Source organism: Cryptomeria japonica, chromosome 8 (genome assembly GCF_030272615.1).
Source record: "Cryptomeria japonica chromosome 8, Sugi_1.0, whole genome shotgun sequence".
Lineage (NCBI taxonomy): Eukaryota > Viridiplantae > Streptophyta > Pinopsida > Cupressales > Cupressaceae > Cryptomeria > Cryptomeria japonica.
Window position 1 is genome coordinate 509,076,764 of NC_081412.1, and position 21,035 is coordinate 509,097,798.

A 21,035-nucleotide genomic window follows, 5' to 3' on the forward strand; every position below is an offset into this window, starting at 1 on the left:
GATAAAAAAAGAATCTCGCATTTTTTTGTTCTTGGATATTGTGTCCCTGGGCCTCATGGTGGGGCGTGACACTTGGTATTAGAGCCCATGTTAAAACACTGGTTTCTATGGGTGTTCTTGGGTTCATTCATAGTTTGTTTCTTGTAGTGTGTGAGTAACTTTTGTCATTAGCCTGTCTCATTCCTGTCATTGTGTTTTCTAGTAGGATGTCGAGAGTACATGGAAGAGGTTGTTGTAGAGGTCGAGCTAGAAGATGTGGCAGAGGGGTAGCAACTGATAGTACCCCCTCTTAGAGTTCCCACAAGGATTCTGATGATCAGGAATGTGAGTAGTCTGCATCAATACGGAATTAGTTGCAGGTGTGATCTATAGGGAAGCTAATATAGAAGCAGATGCTCTATCCAAGGAAGCATCAGAAGGGATTATTCTCATTTACTGGGATGAAGATTTAAACATTCAATAACTTCAAAGATTTAATTGGATAGCATCTCTAGCGACAATAATTAATCTTTCTCTTTATTGTGCCTTTGTAGCATGAACCATTTGGTATGAATACTTCCTTGATTTCAAAGTGCATGTCAGAATATTATATGATTGGCATTTATTTTGGCCATCAATCCTACCTTTGGTTTGTGGTGTCCTTTTTTTAAATTAAAAATTAATGATAATTTGAAATTTAAATTTTAAATGAAGTGACTAGTTAAAGTCTATAATAATAAAAAGATCCCATTATTAAGCCACCTACATGCCAACACAAAGGTTTAGTTGGAGCAACTAAGCTGTAGTCCGAAGTTACTTTTCACCAACTTGGTGTTTTCTTTAATTAATAGTTCCAGCCAAATGATGAGACATCTGCTAAAATTGGGAGGATGTTTAGTTAAAATGAAGGAAACCAGATCATTTGGGTGTTACTTTGGCAGAAATCATTAAATGGTTTGGTAGTGTCCTATTTCAAGAAGGTTTGATGAGGTCATCATAATCTAGTAAATATTCTTGAAAGATTGAAAGGACATGTCTTTTAAAAGCTTGAGGAGCTCGAACTAGCGACATGGCATGATTCTGGGATCTTCTTCTAAAAACTAAATCTTGGGAAAATGAATAAGTGTTGCCTTTTCTCCCAAACCTAGTTAATCAAGGAAACTCTCATAAAAGATGACAAGAAGGAGAGAGAATGTTGTATATAGTTATTTATGAAAGTTATCATTATCATAGTGTTATTTTGAATTTGGGCTTTATCTTGCTATTCATTCTTCCTCAAGCTGCACTCCTTTAATCTTGGCTACTGTTTCCTTGTGAGTGAGCATATTTTCCATGATCTCACTATAGTCATGGTTGATCCTTTTGGTTTTATAGTAAGGGCATTCCCAGACCCTACATCTTGCTTTGGAGCAGACACTCCATCCTCCCTTGCTTGCTTGACCCGTCAAGTATCTTTTAGAGAAATTTCTAATCAAAGGCTAAAAGGGCTTCTCCATAGCACATAAATGATGGGCATCAAATGGTAGTTAAATTAGTCTTGGATCATAGTTAACTACAAAGGAAGGAATACCCAAGGGATAACGCTTGTATCTCTTCAAAATTTGTGGCTTCGTTGCTAGATAACCATGTTCCCAAAGTGGAGGTAATGGCTCTAGCCTACCATTTGTTCGATGAAGAATTTTTGTAGGCTTGGATTCAATTCTTCAACATGCTCTAGATGAGATTAGGCTATCACGACCTAGGAATATGATTCTTCTTTCTGTGCTCGAAGAAACCATTACTTTTTATCCCTTCCTCCTTGACCTCAAAGGCCCGACTCTTATGCGACATAGGGCCTTTGCAACAATGGCATATAGGAACCTAAAGTGGATGTTTTTGGGGGATGAACCTAAAAACCAAGATAGAGAGGATGAATTTACAGATTTTTACATAATGAATGGATTTTTTGAACAATAATTGGAGCATGATGGTCCACCTACAAGCGGGGTTGAATAGGGTGCAACACAAGTGGCGAATGGCCAAGGGTGGAATGGTGAAGGTAGAGGCAATGGCAGAGATAGGGGCTGACTGTGAGGTAGGGGGAGTGCTCATAGTTGAGGTTAGCCATGCTCCAATCTGAGCTCCCACCTTTGATTGAAATTGGGCAAATTATATTTTTAGTTTTAAATTTATAGACTGCTTTGATAATTTTTGTTTTAGTTCTTATGTTGTATGTAGAATCTATTGTGAAGTTTTTGGGATATGAGTCTTATCATCCTTTCTGTTAATTGCCTTTAAGAACTACTTGGTGCTAAATTTAGCTAAATTTTTTCTTGGACCATGTTTGCTTTATACTTCTAGTTACAGAACAGATTTTGCCTTTTTGTACTAATCGTTATTTTTTTGCATAATACAATTTCTCAGGATATGTTCTTTACTAGCCAAAAAAAAATTAATTGTAACATTCGTGACATTACTTGATTTGCTAGGTGATTATATATGTTGATAGTACAATCAATTACATGGTAAAAAATCTAAGGAAGAATAGATGTGTTTGAGCTATGTTTCATGTTTACAGCTGAAGTTGAGGGATGATGATGAAGGGATGATTCTTATGTCATATGTTGTATAAAAGATTAAAATAAGTACTTTGATCATATTTCAAAAATATAGAGTATTTAAAACTAATGAAATCAATTATAGAAATGATGAAGAGATTGATTAAAGATGACTTCTTTCATGTTATTAAATAGAAGCTAGGAATGTGAAGATTTCTATAACTTCTCGAGAAAAATAATATTTAATTCTTTGCTCAATCCTAAATTAAATTTAATTATTCAATAGAAAAATAATGTCCTAACATGATTTATGGAGATATCACATCCTAAGCTAATAACATAAACTAAGATCTACATGGGGTGAACGTCTTTGTTGAATAATATTTTTCATGTAGGATTTATTTTGTTCTTCACATTAATTATCTCAATCATAGGTAGTGGCAACATGGAGTAAAATTGATTTTGGAACCTGCTGTAGGGCTATGCTATATCAAACTCTTAAGGTTATAGATTATGTTAATGTTTATTTGTAGGTTTTTAGAACTCCTAATTGTTTTCTACAAAATAATACTTACTTTTCCTTCATTAGAAGTCCTATTCAATCCTTGGTACATCCATTTAATATGAGGTGTATTTATTTTAACTTATTATGAGTTATTTTATTGCTAAGCTTATTTTGTGGAATAAATGCACCCATTATGTGTATTAATACATCTATGAAATATTTAATTCTTGTATTCAATAGACAATGTATATGTTTTAAATTATAGTAGGATTTATTTTATTTGTCTTTTTAAGTCATGCTAACATATTATATGCTTATCCAAATTTGTTTTGTTTAATTTTAGTCTTGTAAATACTATTTAGTGTTAAGAATTCTCTTTCCTATTTCATTATATAAGTTTCTCTCATTTCTTGAATTGCTAGAGTTACCATCAATCTTCTATTAACTGATCAATTTCCTGTATATCTAAGTTTGTATACATATAAACAATTTCAAAGTGGTGGAGTGAGGTTTATGCACTAAATACAAGTCGTCACTCATCATAGTTGTCTCAAGCCAAAGGAATATAGGATGGATAAAATCATCAAACTCATCACTAGAATTGTATCCAAATGAATATTGGATTGCAAAACGCGTGAATAAATTCCCTTGTGCTTGTAAACACCTAGTGAATACAATTGTATGCCTTGATAGAAATCAGTAGTAAAATCAAAACCTTTGTGATGATGGATGCTAAAATAGAAGGAGATTTTGCGATATGTGTAAGATTTTGAGTTGAGGTGAGCCTTGTATCACCTAGGATAGAAGAGATAGAATTCATCTAAGTCCAGGAAATGGAAACATAAAATAAAGAGGGACATACCATGAACAAAATGCAAAATTGATGCAAATCTATAGCTTGGAATTAAAGTCACTTAAAATTTTTATCTAATATGTTGTATTGTTTCTAAAAAGAACAAAAAGAAAAAGGAAGAAATAAGTCTTCAGAAAGATTTCAAAAATGAAAAGAAAAATTTAAGAGCTTTCCCATAGAAAATCCTCTCCTAGCTATACACAACGGAAATACCACTATAATAGCATATGCTAGATTTGCAAACATGAGAGTAAAAGGGAGCAAACGAGCGAACAAATTCTCAAGAATCTGTAGGTTGCAAGGTGAGTTGAGTTACCATTCTCTTCCTCCCATCGACTTTCTATAATTCCTTGGACAAAGGTCTTACAATGTACAACAAACTTAGGGGATATCTTGTTTGTCTCTGTTCTAGTGCTCCAACTTCTCCTCTGAGATGTTGTTGTCATGTCTACAATCTAGAAATGTCCATACAATGTGGCCAAACCCTGCTTTATTGGTGGCATCATAAGATATCCCTAAGGTAATTTTAGGAAAAAAGAAATTTGATTTTATTAGATGTTGTTCTAGCTAGGTGAATTTACTCGATGTTATCCTTCCATTAAATATGTGAAATAATATTTGAGTTCTAAAAGACATGTAGATTACAATTGTAAATAGATCGTAATGTATTTTACTTAGATATATTAAATTTGCATCGTATAATCTCTATCTCTATATTGGAATAAGATGTATTGCCCATATGACCTTTCTTATCTATCAAACTATTCAAAAATTAAGAAAAAATCTTAACTACGGCCAGACTAGAAATATACATATCATATTATTTTATTGAGAATTCCAATTATCAAACCATGGGTATGTCAGCGAAAGTGTCAATAAAATTTCGAAAATTTATTCCTTACGGTGTGTATTTTTATAGGAATAATGCTTGAGCTGGGAGAAGGTAAAAGGTGTGTAATATCGTGGATGATTGTCGTCAACTAACTCCACTAAAAATACGGTGTTTAATATCGTGGATGAATAATTAATTTGTGAAATCGACACATTAATTATTATGATTGAATGTTAGCCAAATAAAAATGAATTAAAGTTTTCCTGGCTGTCAACCATGTTAGTTCATTAATCCGCATGCCACCTCAGGATTCCTGTCCTGCCGCAGTGTATTTATGCACAAAGACACTTTCTGAATAAATATAAAATATCGATCAACCAAACCGACACTCCTCCACCAAGTCACATTACTATTATTTTTAATAATATATTTAACTTTTATAGCTTGGTCTCTACTATTTTGGTCTATGCCCTATTCTTTTTTTAACTTAATATAGGTGATTGTTGTCAATGGCTTTATACTTACTTTATTAGTCCCTGCCTTATAAATTGTGCAAGCGTATTATTTCTTCCATTTCTTATGGTCTGCAGCTCCCTGATTTTTATTTTGGAATTTTTGCAGAATATTTTTTTTGTCTGACTGGCCCTTCATATTTTTGCTGGCAGTTTTTTTGTTTTTCCCATTTAAAAATTCAGAGAAAATTTCGCGTGGTCAATAAAAATCAAGCACAGGAAAATATTTGTGGGTTTCTAATGTTTCTAAATGCTTGGGTGTCTATCTAGAAGCTTCCTAGTTGGCACGTATTTGGACATGTAGCTTTGTTGGTGAGGGACATCTATCTAGTGGGACCACTCAAAGGTTTTAGGGTTCTTTATACCCTTTATATATTTACTGTTGCACCCTTGCGTTTTCTCTGTCAAATCCGTGTGGCAAAGAGGAAAGAGGTGGTACAGTATACATCTACTCATATCAGGTCTGTATGGTTCAATCGTCATCTTCTTTCGCCAGTGTAGTTTGCATTCATTTATTTTGAGTTCCTGTTTGCAAGAAATTATAGCGGAGGCTTTAGCATTAAACAATGATTAATCTTTCCCCTTTCAGCCAATCAAGTTTTCAGAAAGTTTTACATAATTTTATTTCTAATTATGCAATTATCAAGAAGCTGCTCATTTTTTAGTAGAAATTTCTTTGATTGGCATTGCACACGGCTACCAGAGGCATTCAGAGTTTTTCACAGTTTTTCATACGAGAGAACAGGTGATTCACAAAGGTGGGGCAGCAAAATAAAGTCTAGGGGTATGCATTTCTAAAAATTGCAAAGCAGACTGTCAAGAATCAAACAATTTACATACCCTGTCATTGTTTCCACATTTTCAAATGTGGCTAACATGGAGGCACAGAAGATGGAATTTGGGCCTTACAATAGGTGTAGAACACTTTGTGTCTCATAATGGCACTGCAAAGCCCTTTCTTGCAGCTTTCTGCACCACTTATCACTCATGTTGCAACAACTAGAATGAATTTCAGAATCAGCTACTCGCATCTAATGCTCACATAGGTTCTGGTGTTTATCAATGGTGAGTGGGTTAGGGCTTTCTGCATTTAAGGTTTTGTTTAAACTTGTACGGGTATGTGTATATTTAATGGCGTGCAGGTTAATGTCATGTAGTTCGTTTTCATAGTGTTGTAAAAGTTTCAGCGCTCTATGAGATAGTGTTTTAATTTATCATCAAATCTTATTGTTTATTAATTTTTATTTTTTTTCTTTCTATATATTCCATTTCTCATGATTTTTTATGCACTGTGGAAACATTGCTTTAGTACATAAATGTTTTCTATATCATTTAGTTGAGATGGTTCATTCCCCAAGCGAATGCATATTACTTTTTATGGAAAATTAAAACTTTGAAGTATTATATTAGTTAGCTTTTATAATTATGCATGGGATATTAAAACTTTGAAGTATTATAATAGTTAGCTTTCATAATTATGTACGGGATATCGGTGGAGAGATCCATGAACAAGAGATTTGTATTTGTTTGAAATGTTTGCTGATATGATTGCAAAGTCATTAGGAGTGACGCTTATGGGAACAAGTCAGTCTTACTTGTGGTTAGTAATTATGTTTCAATGCCTAAAAAATCCAAAGATTGAAATTTGAATAGGAAAGAAGCCTCAGAATAGGGGCAAGGGTATGATGGACCAAGAATTGGAGAAACGTCCTTATCAAACTTAGGTTTTTAAATAACCAAAACTGGGTTTGGCCTACTAATTATTACAGAAATCATTAATTATAAAGCCAAGCACAAATATTTTGGTAGACATAGATGGTCAGGATGGGGTCTCTATTTCTTCTTAGCTTAGTGTCATTATTTCTTCTTAATTGGTTTCTTCCTCCAAGATTGTACGAAGAGTAAATATTGATTGTTTTAATTATATGCAATCTAGTTGTTGTTAAGCCATTAATTTAGCCTGAAACTCTAAATTACAATAGGCGATACAATCTATTTTACTGTATTAATTTAGCATCATATCACTCATGTTGCAACTAGACTGGAAAACCCTGTCTTGCATTCAATTTCTTTTTTGTCTGGATACAATAGGTAGTATAATGCATTCATTACAAATCAAACTAATAAAAAAAAAAGATGAATGGTTGTTATTGTAATATATTCATATCGCGTACTCTTCTCAAATTTAACAAATGATCAACTTTAATAATGCTGAATTTATTATGAAAGAGGGAAAATTCATAAGTCCCTTGTACAATCCCATAGTAATTATAGTTCAAAATGTTTTACAAAGTGTAGTGAATTTTTTGCTCACTGCAGGTTCATTCAAGCTTGACAAAAATGGCTGATACCTTGAAAATAATGCAAAAGACATTGAGCCGAATGGGAGAGAAATATAATCCTCACAAATTTTACCATCAGATTAGGATTTAGTAGTACATGTCAGGCTAGCGAGTTAATCCCACACTTCCTAATGGAATGTTTAATGAGGGTGTGTGGAGTGACTCCAAATTTTTCTATGGACTAGCAGGGGCTCAATTATTTGTAGTTCCAGCTTTTGATGCTGCTTTAGGAGTAGCTCATGCTTGTGGTCCTCTCTCTGACTATTTGCAGGTATCTTGATGTCGATCCTAAAGGTAATCATTGTCTTTTTGATCAAATCTTAGATGCCCTTTTTCATTCGGCAATTTATCTTGACCAAAATCAATACCAGTGATTTGTGTTTGAAATATCTATAATTCAATTGTTCCATCTTTTGTTGCTTGGATTGCTTTAATCTCTATACTCAAAGTCTGGTCATTTCTTCAGGTGATGCATTTGCACATGCCCATGCCCTTCTAATTGTTACTCACTATTAAACAATTTAATTTAACTATAAGTAATTGAATATACTACCCATTAACATTCTCGTGTCTCTTCCGTCTCTTCTTCTTTTAATTGAGGACAATGATAATACTTAAGAACTAAACCTTCTACCTGCCAGATTAAAAGCAAAAAACAATCCCCATAAACATGTTGTCCATTTCTTAACTGTCGATAATTGAATTAAATTATCCCACCTTCCTGCCAAAGAACTTTTAAAAAACAAAATGATTGGGCCTCCCTCAAATAAATTCCAAACCAAAACCTATTGGGGATAGTGAATATTCATGGCAGTTGGAATTTAATAAGATTACAATAACATTTCATATTTTTAATTTTAATGAAAATTTAAATTTTTACACGTGTCTGAGAATTTCTCTACAGATGACTTTAGAGCTTAACATGAGTATTAATAAGTGACTGATAGAGTTAAAGCCCTTTGTCTCACCACTTTAAAATAATTCTGAATATATCTACACAATGTATGTGCAACATTCTCAGTCTTTACCCTAGAACAAGTACTTGTACTGCAAACTATATCATAAAAAAGGATACCTTTCTGAATACCTCAATATGGTCATTTGGTTAATGACCCTTTCGCATAATAGGAATTTAAATCTTATTCAAATTCAACAAGTAGTAAATAATTGTCAAAATTTTATCTTGTTGAATGGTATAATGTTTCATATTGAATAAACAAGATAGTATAAATATTTTAACCAGTTTTTGTGTTTAAGATTACAACTAATTCAGAGAAAAATAGACATAATTCATAGTCTCTGGTGCAGGGGTTGATCTGTTTGACTCTTTCAGTTTATTTGTGCAATTGTAGTTTAGGGATTGATCTATTTAACTCTTTCAGCTTCTCTGTGCAATTGTAGTTTGGTTGATTCTAAATTGCATTTAGCCTGTTGCAATGCTCTCAATTTGGTATAGGTTGAAAATGCATTGGCAAATGTGAACTGACCAGGTTAGAGACCTGCTTGTTGTATTTAGTGACACAACATGATTGCTCTGTGAAGATACTCATATCCTCTGTATTCTACAATAATTGTATTTCATGAGATGCTGTCAACAAATATTTTTTTCCACTTTGTAAAGGGAGACATATGCATACATGTGTTTATTTTATGTGTCTTGTAAAGAGGCAATGTAACAATAAAACAAGACAATTTTCTGGCAGCTTTAGTAGATCCTTCTACAAACACAATATTACCATGTACTATAGAGAGCTCTGTGAGACAGTTTCTAGCATAATTATGAAAATACAACTTTTAAGATTACCAAGATCATTACGATTTATTTATTTGTTGCATTTGTTGTAATAATGGGCATGCGTCAGAGACAAGCTGTCCAGTCTTGTTTATCGTGGAGATGGATTGATGGGAGGCATATATACTGCAAGGCATTCAGAGGTATGTGATTTGTGATATCCCGATATATTAATCAATCTCACAGATATAATTTTTGTTTTCTTCATTTCATTTACATTCTTATAGTGTAGACAAATAGATGCATTTTCAATTTAATTTCCAAAATGCAAATTACAAACACATTCACTCATTCAGTCTTGAATTCTTGAATTCATAAGATTATTTCACAGTTTTGAAGTATTACAACATTAATAAAGAAATTACTATTTCTTTATTTTCACAAATACATATGCAATGTGATATTTGTATTCGTTTCTCTGACAATTAACTTACTCTAGAGTCTGTAGGCTTCCAACTTTGTTTGTGCCCTACTATCTTGTATATACCACGCTTGTTATTATCTCTTCCTTAAATCTTCATATTCTTCCATTTTCTTGTGTTTCTCTCCTATATTTGCAAATCTATTGTCATCTTCCTCTCTTTTCTGTATATGCACAGCCTCTTCTTATTTTATTCATCTTTCATTATAATTTTCTAACTATACATCAATTTAATTGAAAAGTTTCTGATTTCTTTTTGTTCAGGGGTAACTAGGTTGATGTGCTTCTTATTCTGTCGGGATCCCGTGCAAAATGCTTCTCCCATGACTTGGGCATCAGCCATTGCTGGTATTCATTTAGTTATTCTGCCCACCAAAATAGAGCCAAAAGTTCAAATGGGTAGATTTGGCCAAGGTTGAAATTGACAATATGGTTTTTTAGGGTTATGTAATATTTTTCCTTCAAACTATGCTCATTTTTCCTCATCAACATTGTTGGCTTCATAATATAAACTGTGTCAAATCTTGAGGTAAGTTGCTTGCCATTGTATCTAGTTTGTAAAATTCGTGTGCCCTTTCTAAATCTATTATCATGCATAGAATTTTAATGGAAGAAAGTCTTCGATATTTTTTCTGGTAGAAGCTGTAGGTATGCCCTACAGGATTATAATTCATTAAGGTTTTTACTAGAGGGAGCATCACGAAAAGTACTTCTCTTTGTTATTTATGGGGATAGAAGATCTTGATATTGGAGGGTTTTAAAATTCTAATAAATGTTCTTTGGCGCAGCATACAGGTTTTGAACCTCAGTTTCCTAGCAGAAATTATTACAGACCGTTTGATTACCCAATAAATTTTTTGCAAAATTTGAGAATATTTTCTTAATTCTCAAAACCTAGGCAATAATATTTTTCCTGGCTATAAGACTAAATGTTGTTTGCAGATTAGGAGAGAATAGTTTATTCTGTGTTCTGATCACTTGTAATATGAATTAATCATTAAAGTATGAGATTCGCCACACTCGTATTCCAGTTAATATGCATATTTTTTACTCATTTTATATTTTATCCATTTAGAAGTGCGCCTTTCGTGGAAAACGTTTTCTCACTCTATACAGTGATTGCCTTCTATGTAAGGAACAAGCTACACATCATGCAAAAATGAACTATTACTGCCTCTTAAGGGTTGCGACGTATAAATAGAGGAATGAAAATTTTGGTTGAATGTTTAAGGGATACGATGCCGAATACCCAAATGCATTAAGCTCCCCACATTACCTAGTCAAAGTCCCCGCACTTCAAGGTCCTCTACACATCCCACAACTATCTAATTTTGCACTGCTCCATCATGCACACCCGACAGCCCCCATAAGAAGCTATAGAACTTTATCATCTCTAATTTAGTTTAAAGTCATTAATGTAAAATATTAAATTGTCACCTCTATGGGCCTGACAGTTCGTGAGGGAACTAGTACATGTAGCTGCCCCTAGTGGATCCATTACAATAGTGACATGGGTCCACGAGATATATCACCCTTCAAGCCTCAGATACACATTCTTTCTGCATTTATACTGATGATCATGATTGCCTTCTCATATTCTTATTTGAGCATAACGTTGCTGCAAATATGGCCTAGCACAGAGAGTGCAATGTGAAGAATCCATCTTCCTAGAATTAAAATTTTTTGCTTCTGGGATTCTTGATATATTGGAATGATTTGTAAGAAATCATGACTTCTCGTGTCCATTTGAATCGAGATTTAAAACTTTTGCCATTTATTTCAAACATTGCAAAACTAATGAACATGCTTGAATTCAGACATGGATCATGGGCAAAGGGATTGTCTTCAAGGAGCAGTAATGTGCACCCCCCTAGAACCCACTTCCATCAATATAAGCTTAGATTTTAGCAGGCTTCAAGGGGTAATATGTATGGGTGCTACTGCAGGGACTTACATTCTCACAATATTTGCAGTAGAGAAGTTCTATAATACATTTCCAGTTAATTTATTTTTAATAGATAAGGTGATTATTTGTTGCCTGTTCCTTTCCCTTTATTTCTTATTGTTCTTATTTTCTTCTCAAGCTCTTATCATGTTGTCGGTGTTTGCAATTCACCTACATTCTTATTGTCTACTTTATATTTCATGGAGTCAGTAGGCTAATGGCATGAATATACCACTATGGAAATCATGGCAAATAACATGGAGATTACAAGTTATTTCAAACTCAATATTAACCAAGATCTACTTACCTATCTGTTGCTCTTCTTTGAAGATAGACCGTTTCAAAATATTACAACAAAGGTCAAGGAATAGGGTTTATACATGTCATTTCGAACTCAGTATTAACCAAGATCCAGTTACCTATATGCTACTCTTCTCTTAAGACAGAACATTTCAGAATATTACAACAAAGGTCAAGGAATGGAGTTTGGAGTATTGCATCTGCTGCTCATGTTGATAATGAAAGGACAATATCATATGCAAGACAAGATAACACTATTAATTATAGATCTTTTATTTTTTTAAACATTTTTTGGTCTACCTTTTAACATGTTGGAGATCTAGATATCCACTGGTACATGAATATGTGATAATTTTTTCCTCATCATTTCGATCTGATATCTAGCTTGTCAATTACTAGACAGAGTTACAGGTTTTTTGAAGTGTGGTTTCTTCATATTAAAAAATGTTTTTTAGTAAAGATTTTGTTGATATTTTAGGTTTTTTAATTGCAACTACAAATACAATGCTCTTCTTTGATATTACTTACATTCTCGTGCTTCATATAAAAACTTGGTTCCGATAAACTAATTTTCCTTTGTTTAGGGAATGGCCATTTTAAGTGACAAAAAAATATGTTTTTAGAGGAAACAAACTTTGTTCTCAACTTAAAAGTCTGTTCATTGGTGAAAAATCAATTGCTGCATTAAGATGCAATATTGCCAAATATATTTCCATAGTTGCTAGTTAGGAATTTACATGTACGAAAAACCTCGGCAGAACACCTTGATCATGCATATTCAAGATCATGATAATTTGTAAACAGGGGTGGATACTTAACACCACTGCTCATCAACAACAGGTTACCCTAGTATATTAAGATCTTGTGCAACAACTAAGATCATCTTGCACAACACCTTGACGGAAAGAGGCAATGAATCCATACAACAAAATTGCATGGAAAAAGTGATTCCACTTGTCATTAGCTTCAAATTTAGAGAGCTTCTCATGGCAAAGCACTTTCAACTATCTGACCCTGCATTTGTCCGGAGTCCTTGACTTTAGTCTTATAATTTTTGACCCTGTATATGTCTTCAGTCCTTGACTTTAGTCTTATAATTTCATACATATTTTTTTGGCTCTTTTACCTGTTTTGAAGGTGTGCTATTTGGTTTCTTGAAAAGCCAACAAGCGTACATCTGACAAAATTCCATTCTTTCAACTATCTGACCTTTTACATGTCTTGAGTCCTTTAGTCTTATAATTTAATACATATTGTTTTTATTGTTGATTAAATAATTTGGGGCCTTTTTATCGGTTTTAAAGGTGTGCTATTAGGATTCTTGAAAAGCCAATAGGCATACAAAATTCCATGCTAGGTCAATAAATGTATATGATGATGCTCCTACATATAAGGTAGCTAAATATTATTGATTGTAACAATAATATAATTTTTTAATTCAATTTAATTAAATTAGGTGGACATTGACATTATTTAATTTGCATTATTCTGATATTTGTGTCTTCATTTGTGACAAAGATATGTTCTCATACTTATAGCGTGTGGGAAAATATTTGTCTGCATGCCCAAGCAATTATGATTGTCTGGCAATGGAAGCTTCTCATGTAGAAGACAACCACTTCCTGGCCTCAAAGCACAACAATTTCAGCGATACATTTTTGTCAATGTTTAGCGTGTGGGCAAATATGTTGTCTGCACGCTCAAGCAATTACATTTTTGTCTATCAATGGAAGCTTCTCTTGTAGAAGACAACCACTTCCTGGCCTCAAAGCACAACAATTTCAGTGATACATTTTTGCCAATGTTTTGCATTAGGCAGGGACTATAGCTATAACACAACTCTTGTTGTAATAATTAAAGAATTTCAATGATTGCTGGTATCTAAATAGTCTTAGATAAATTAAGGTTATGTATAAATGGTGCATATATCAATATATTGTGAATGATTAAGATAATCAACAATTAAAAATATTTTTTAAATATTGTGAAATAATTTATTTATATAAAATCTTGTGTTAGATTATGACTTTAACATTATTTCTTTGTAGAGAATATAAAATTATATCACACTTCTATTTACTTGAATTTATTATAATTAGTTTTCTTATTTTTTTTCATAATAAAAATTTGAGCATATAATAATTTGTATACTAATAGTTGATTTTCTAGACTTCCAAATCATAATATCTATGAATATTTTCCTATTACAAACAATTATTTATACTTATACTCTTTTTAATTGATATTGTATGATGAGACATTTCCAATAAAAATAATTAGAGTTTGTTTGTTAATTCTATGCTACCAAATGTCTTGCAAGAAATTTGTTTATTAAACATACTTTGGTATGTTTTAATAAACATGTTGTCTTACTTAATTTCTAAACAAGCATTGTTTAGACTTATTAAATTATTTTTAAGCTTATCAAGCCATCATTTTTTGTGATTATTTTAAAAATTTATTAAATTATAAATGTTTTAGTTGTCTTATATATCTTTTTACTTAAAAAAGATACGTCAAATTGTGTAACCATGTGATATAGTAGTATGTAAATAGTGAGTGTATTCAACAATTCATTTAGTTCATGACTAAAATTGAATTCTTAAACTATAATTCATCATTTTAATTTAAGATTTCAAAATACATGTTTAATTAAAATATTGCATAAGATAGTTGGATTGCAGAATAGCTTTATGTTGAAGTTAGATGATATATACTTCTCACAAGTTTTGTTTGTCCATTGTATAGTGTGATGGCTAGTTGATTGTTTATTGTTCTAAGCTTACATATTGACATTAGGTAGGTAGGTTAAATGGGTATGAAGGACTGAGTTTTGAATCCTTTAGATTATAAGATCTGTGATATAGAGCCAGGAACTGTCATGAATCACAGTCTTATTTTCTGACTATTATGTTATTTGAAAAATGGTGGACACATTGTTATGTTGGTATAATGCAACACAATTTCAAAAGCAGGTGGCAGGTTATTGTTCAAAATAATTCTACCAAAATAATTTGTCTAGCTTAGCTTGGTTAGTGTACAAATAGATTTACATATAGACTGACAAGATTTTTGATGCAATATGCAAGTATGAAAGGGGTCACCAAATAAGGTTTGTTTTGTCTATCTCATTTCATTTCCAACCTCGGCCTATTATCGACCAAAAAAAAAAGTTATTGCATAAGATCGTCCACACCTCCCAAAGTAAATCACCTATTAATTTTGGGAGAATGTTATTAATGAACCCTCTTTGTTAAAAAAAATCATCTACTAGTATTGAAATTGTGTGCGTGTGTGAGTGATACCATAATTTTGTATGTAGAACAAACAATAGACATAAATATAAGATTTTTGTAATCATTTTAAGATGATGTGACATTCAAATTTTAGTGACATCCAAATTTTGATATTACTTTTGACCTATTTTCATAGAATGAATTATTACAATTGAATACCAATAGATACCCTATTATTCTATCTTTATTTGCAACCATTTTCAACTATACCCATAGATTGGATCCTATTGTACCTCTGAACACACTTTTGGTTATCTTTGGTTGTTGTTTACCATATCATTACTCCCATACTTCATAAATTTTCTCTCATGTCGAAAAACTCCTCTATCATTGAACTTTTAAGTTGACAAACTTGATGTCATCGAGGAAAATAATTTGTTAAATCAACACATTAACTTTTATGATTGAACGTAGCCAAATAAAATAAATTAAAATGTTTTCCTGGTTGTTGACCGCATTAGTTCATTAATTTGTAGTATTTTTTAGTGGTGTTTGTCGATTATTTATCCAGATGCCACGTCAGCATTCCTGTCCTATCGCAGTGTATTTATGCAGAGTGTCACTTTTTAAATAAATATAAAATATCGATCAACCAAACCGACACTCCTAAACAAAGTCATATTATTATTATTTTTCATAATATATTTAACTTTTATAGCTTGGTCTTTTCTATTGTTGTCTACGGCCTATTCTTTTTTTAACTTATTATAGGTGATTGTTGTCAGGGGCTTTATAGGGGCTTTATACTTATTTTATTGTAATAATTAAAGAATTTTGATGGTGACAGGTATCTAAATAGTCTTAGATAAATTAAGGTTAAATATCAAGATAATTAGCAATTAATTATATATTTTTTAAATATTGTGAAAGGATTTGTTTATATAAAATCTTGTGTTAGATTATGACTAACATTATTTTTTTTCGAGATTATAACATTATATTACATTTCTTTTTACTTAAATTTATTCTAATTAGTTTTCTTATTTCTTTTCATAATTGAAATTTGAATATATGATAATTTGTATATTAATAATTGATTTTCTAGACTGCCAAACCATAATATCAATGAATATTTTCTTATTACAAACATTTTTTTATACTTATATTATTTTTAATTGATATTGTATGATGAGACATTACCAATAAAAAATTAGAGTTTGTTTGTTAATTCTATGCTACAAACTATCTTAAGGAAATTTGTTTATTCAAGATACTTTGGTATATTTTAATAAAAAATGTTGTCTTAATTTCACAACAAGCAAACATTGTTTAGAATTATTAATTTTTTTTTAAGGCTTATCAACCCATCATTTTTTGTGATTATTTTAAAAATTTATTAAACTATAAATGTTTTAGTTGTCCTATATATATTTTTACTTAAAAAGAATAAGTCAAAGTGTGTAACCATGTGATATGGTAATAGGTAAATAGTGACTGTAATTAACAATTCATTTACTTCATGACTAAAACTGAATTCGTAAACTATAATTCATCATTTTAATATAAGATTTCAAAATACATGCTTTAATTAAAATATTGCATAAGATCGTCCACACCTCCCAAAGTAAATCACCTATTAATTTTGGGATAATACTATTAATGAACCCCGTTTGCTAAAAAAATCATCTATTATTATTGAAATTGTGTGTGCATGTGTGAGTGATACCATAATTTTGTATGTAGAACAAACAACAAACATAAACTCGATATTTTTGTAATCATTTTAAAGTCTTGTGACATTCAAATTTTAATGGCATTTAGCTTTTCATATTGCTTTTGACCTATTTTCATAGAATGAATTATTACAATTGCATACCAATAGATAACCTATTATTTTGTTGAATTTGACTCATTTCTTAATCTCTTTTTGCAACCATTTTCAACTAAACCCATAGATTGGACCCTATTGTACCTATAAACACACATTTGGTTATCTTTTCTTGTTATTTGCCATACCAATACTCACATACTTAATAAATTTTCTTTGATGTCGAAAAATTCCTCTATCAACAAACTTTAAGCTCACAAACTTGAGAATGTGTTAAAACCAAGTTTCTAGTTCTTTATAAATAAACCAATTTCCTTCATTACGTAGCCAAATTTTGAGTTGTACAAATTTTCCAAATGCAAACTAAAACCAATTAAGAAACATAACCAAAATGGAAAGCCAAATAAAAATCAAATTTGAAATATTTATAGGTGACATAAGATTTCTCGTGAACCAAGATGCTCCGACATCAGACATATTACGTAAGTGAAATATTTTATGAAACTAAAAATCATGAACATTGAAGTGATTTGAAAATGGGTATCCCATACTCAAAATAATTCAAAACCTTGTATCCAAGAAGCTTTATTTGTTGGTCATCTTTTCCATCAAATGAGATGCCTCACATATTCATTTCCCTTTGTTCACTTAATCACTTGAGAATCAATCACCTTGCCAATCCATTTGAAATTTCTCTTATATAAATAATATATCCATTCAAATGCATCTTAAAATTTTGAATTTGAATTTTCTTGCATACTCCATATTACAATATATAATATACAAGAAGAAAAAAGATCTTCCTAGGTTGGTCTCTCATCCTCACATAAAACCTTTAGATGTGAAGCGACATAAGATTGGATCAAGTAGAGACAATTTGATTGTGTTTTGAATACTTGTTAGTCTACTTTCTTTTATAATAAACTTTGATTGTGTCAAAAAGAAACACTCTTATTTTAACGAAAAACAATTTTTTTAATTTAATTAAGAATAGGCGTGAAAATGCATCGCAACATTACAGAGACATGTGGTAAATACCAAAGAAAATGGTTACATCATTGCCGATTTCAATGATTTATTAACTTGTATGAAAAGTTGTCTACAAGAGCTGACAAACCAAGACTAACTCACAATGTTCTATGCATTTTCGTCGTTCTTGCAATTTTTAAGCAATTACTTTGGATATATCTGCTCCGTCTATATCTGGCATTTGTTTCTTTAGCTTATCGGATGATTCCATCGTAGAGACGGCCATTTTGTACAGCGATATGTCCTAGCTACACCTGAACATACATTAAAACCAGGAAACTTGAATACGGAGTGAGAAAACTCTTTGAGATTCTTCTGTTGTGATATCGCAGCAATATAAATAATGTCTTCCTCGCTGCAATGTTCCCTTGAAGCCATTCTATCTGAAGTTGATCTTCCCGTAATCGACTTCACAAAATTTCCAGAAGACTTGGATGGTGAAGAACTGAGCCACCTTCAAGATTATCCCATGCTCGCCAAACTAAGAGAGGCCTGCACAGAATGGGGATTTTTCCGTCTGGTCAACCATGGAGTTTCAGTAGAGCTTCTGGATAAGGTTCAGAAGGTTAACCGAGATTTATTGTCCATGCCAAACGACGTTAAAGACAGGGCCACAACTTCTAGTCCATTCGATAGTTACTATCGAGGTCCCAACCATGAGACATTCAATATTGTCGAACCTTCGAAATCAGAATCTTTAGAGCAAGTGTGCTCAAAGATATGGCCAGAAGGGAATCTAAGTTACTGGTATGTTATTGATGTCCTCTATTACTTCATCTAAGCCTATCTTATTAGCCTATGTCTTATTATTTGAATTCCTTTATGATTTATTTCACAGCGAGACTATGGTAACGTACAATTTGCGTCTCTCAAATCTTGCCCAAAATATAACAAAAATAATTCTGGCAAGCCTGGGGTTGGATGCCGAGACCTTCTACCTCTCTCACTTCGCAAAGTGCACGTCAAGAATGCGGATAAATGGGTATTCATCGCAACAAAAAAATATCGGGGAGGAGACCATGATGTCTCATAAAGATCCCGGGTGCGTCACAGTACTTTACCAAGACGATGTGGGAGGCCTTGAGATTCGATCCAAGGAGGGCAAGTGGTTCAACGTCAAACCTCTCTCTCATTCATTTGTTATCAATCTGGGGGACTCTCTCAAGGTATGAAATTTTCTCTACACGAAATATCATCAAAGGTGTTTATTATTCCTGCAAGGCAAAAAATATTAAGGATGAATGGTGAATATGAGTACAGGCGTGGAGTAATGGAAGATACCACAGCGCAGATCATCGTGTTGTTTGTAAAGGGTGGATAGATCGATTGTCTATTGCATTTTTCATTTCATTTCCAATGGAGACAGAAATCTGGGCGCCTGAGGAACTTGTAGACAAGGACAATCCAAGGCGTTACAAGCCTTTCATATTCTCCCAATTCAGACGTGAGATAAGAACGAATACAGATGACAGAGAAAAAGGTACAGCTCTCGAACGATTCGCCGGCATATAAAAATAGACCGCTCAGGCGGTGTTGTGTTAGTTTAGCTTGGCTGGTCAGAAATGATAGGTATGATCTTAGAATCTTGCACGTTCAGTACCATTTCAGTATCAGGTGCTGGAAAACGTGAGATCCCTGTTTTCTGGATAAAACTAAATTGCAAATCTGTGCATGTGTATCAATTATGGAATATCGGTTCTTTATATGATAATTTAAGATTTGATCAATCGAAAACTTAAATAGGATAAAATGTGTTGAAATCTTGCTTGTATTAAAAAAAAAATTGTTATCTTGGTTTTAAATTTGAAAATGGTTTCTAAGATTTTGTGTATACAGTTTCATAAATTTTGAGTTCCATGATGTCGAAGCATGTAAGTAAACAAAATAAAGAAGGGGTTTAGAATAACAATTTCATAAATGATAAATTTAGATTGAGAGAAAAATTAGAGAATTTTTTTTTTTTTTTTATAATTATATAGAGAAAATAGTAATACATATAATTGGTCTAGGAAAGCTACATCACTCTAATACTTAGATGTGTAAATATTTTACAATTATGAATCTAAACCCTTCAGTCTTTAGTTGTGTGCCTAAACATTTCAAATAAGAATGAGTTTATACAATTACATTAAAAATATTGAGCCTTAACAATCTACTAACACAATGATGACAAAACATAGATAAATGTGTTTTGCTCAGAAATATGTATCTGACAAAGAAACAAAATAAAAAAGGAATAAATGTATAGATTGAAACTTGAGATGAAGAGATTTTAAGATAATGGCAATGGGTTGTTACTAAAATTTGAAATCAAATACATGAAATAGGTAGACTATGATGGATGTGCTTTTTAGAATACTGAATTGCGTTTGAGATTTTGGATTAATTCTTATTTTATGGCCCTAATCCTCAAATTTGTATTTATGTCTAGATGATGTAAATCCAAAACCTAAAATATTAGAAATTGTGGCAGCTACAATAAAACATTTTATGTATCTACACTAACAAAGTGAGTTTTTTTTTCAGTTTTTCTATGATAGTGAAGGAATGTTTCCTACCGCCTTATGCCTTTATCAAATCATATTGATTGGATTGATTATTTTTTTTAATAGTTAGAAGGAAAATAGATAGATATCTAAATAACTAACAATGATAAGTTAGAGTGATAATGAGATCTTTAAACTTTAAAAAAATGTAATAGGTCATGTAATGACCTAGTGCAAAAGTTAGTGATATTAAATTTATTGATATGAAATTTTTATGTAATTACAATCAATCATGAAAATTTATGATATAAAAAATATGAGTAATTATATGTAATTAACACTTGGTAAATTATTATAGTGTGTGATACGAGACTCTAAGGGATGAAAAAAATGATCTGGGAATATCGTACTTTTATGTATGTCATATGCATAAAAATT

The 21,035-nt window shown here is 31.9% G+C and overlaps 1 protein-coding gene across 1 annotated transcript; it reads left to right on the top strand.

Annotated features, from left to right (window-relative positions):
• Positions 1-18,454: 18,454 nt before the first annotated feature.
• Positions 18,455-19,623, top strand: LOC131057195 (2-oxoglutarate-dependent dioxygenase DAO-like). Its single transcript, XM_057991382.2, has 3 exons — positions 18,455-18,858; positions 18,950-19,277; positions 19,372-19,623. The coding sequence occupies exons 1-3, from the start codon at positions 18,455-18,457 to the stop codon at positions 19,621-19,623; spliced, it is 984 nt and encodes a 327-aa protein (XP_057847365.2).
• The last annotated feature ends 1,412 nt before the right edge of the window (positions 19,624-21,035 follow it).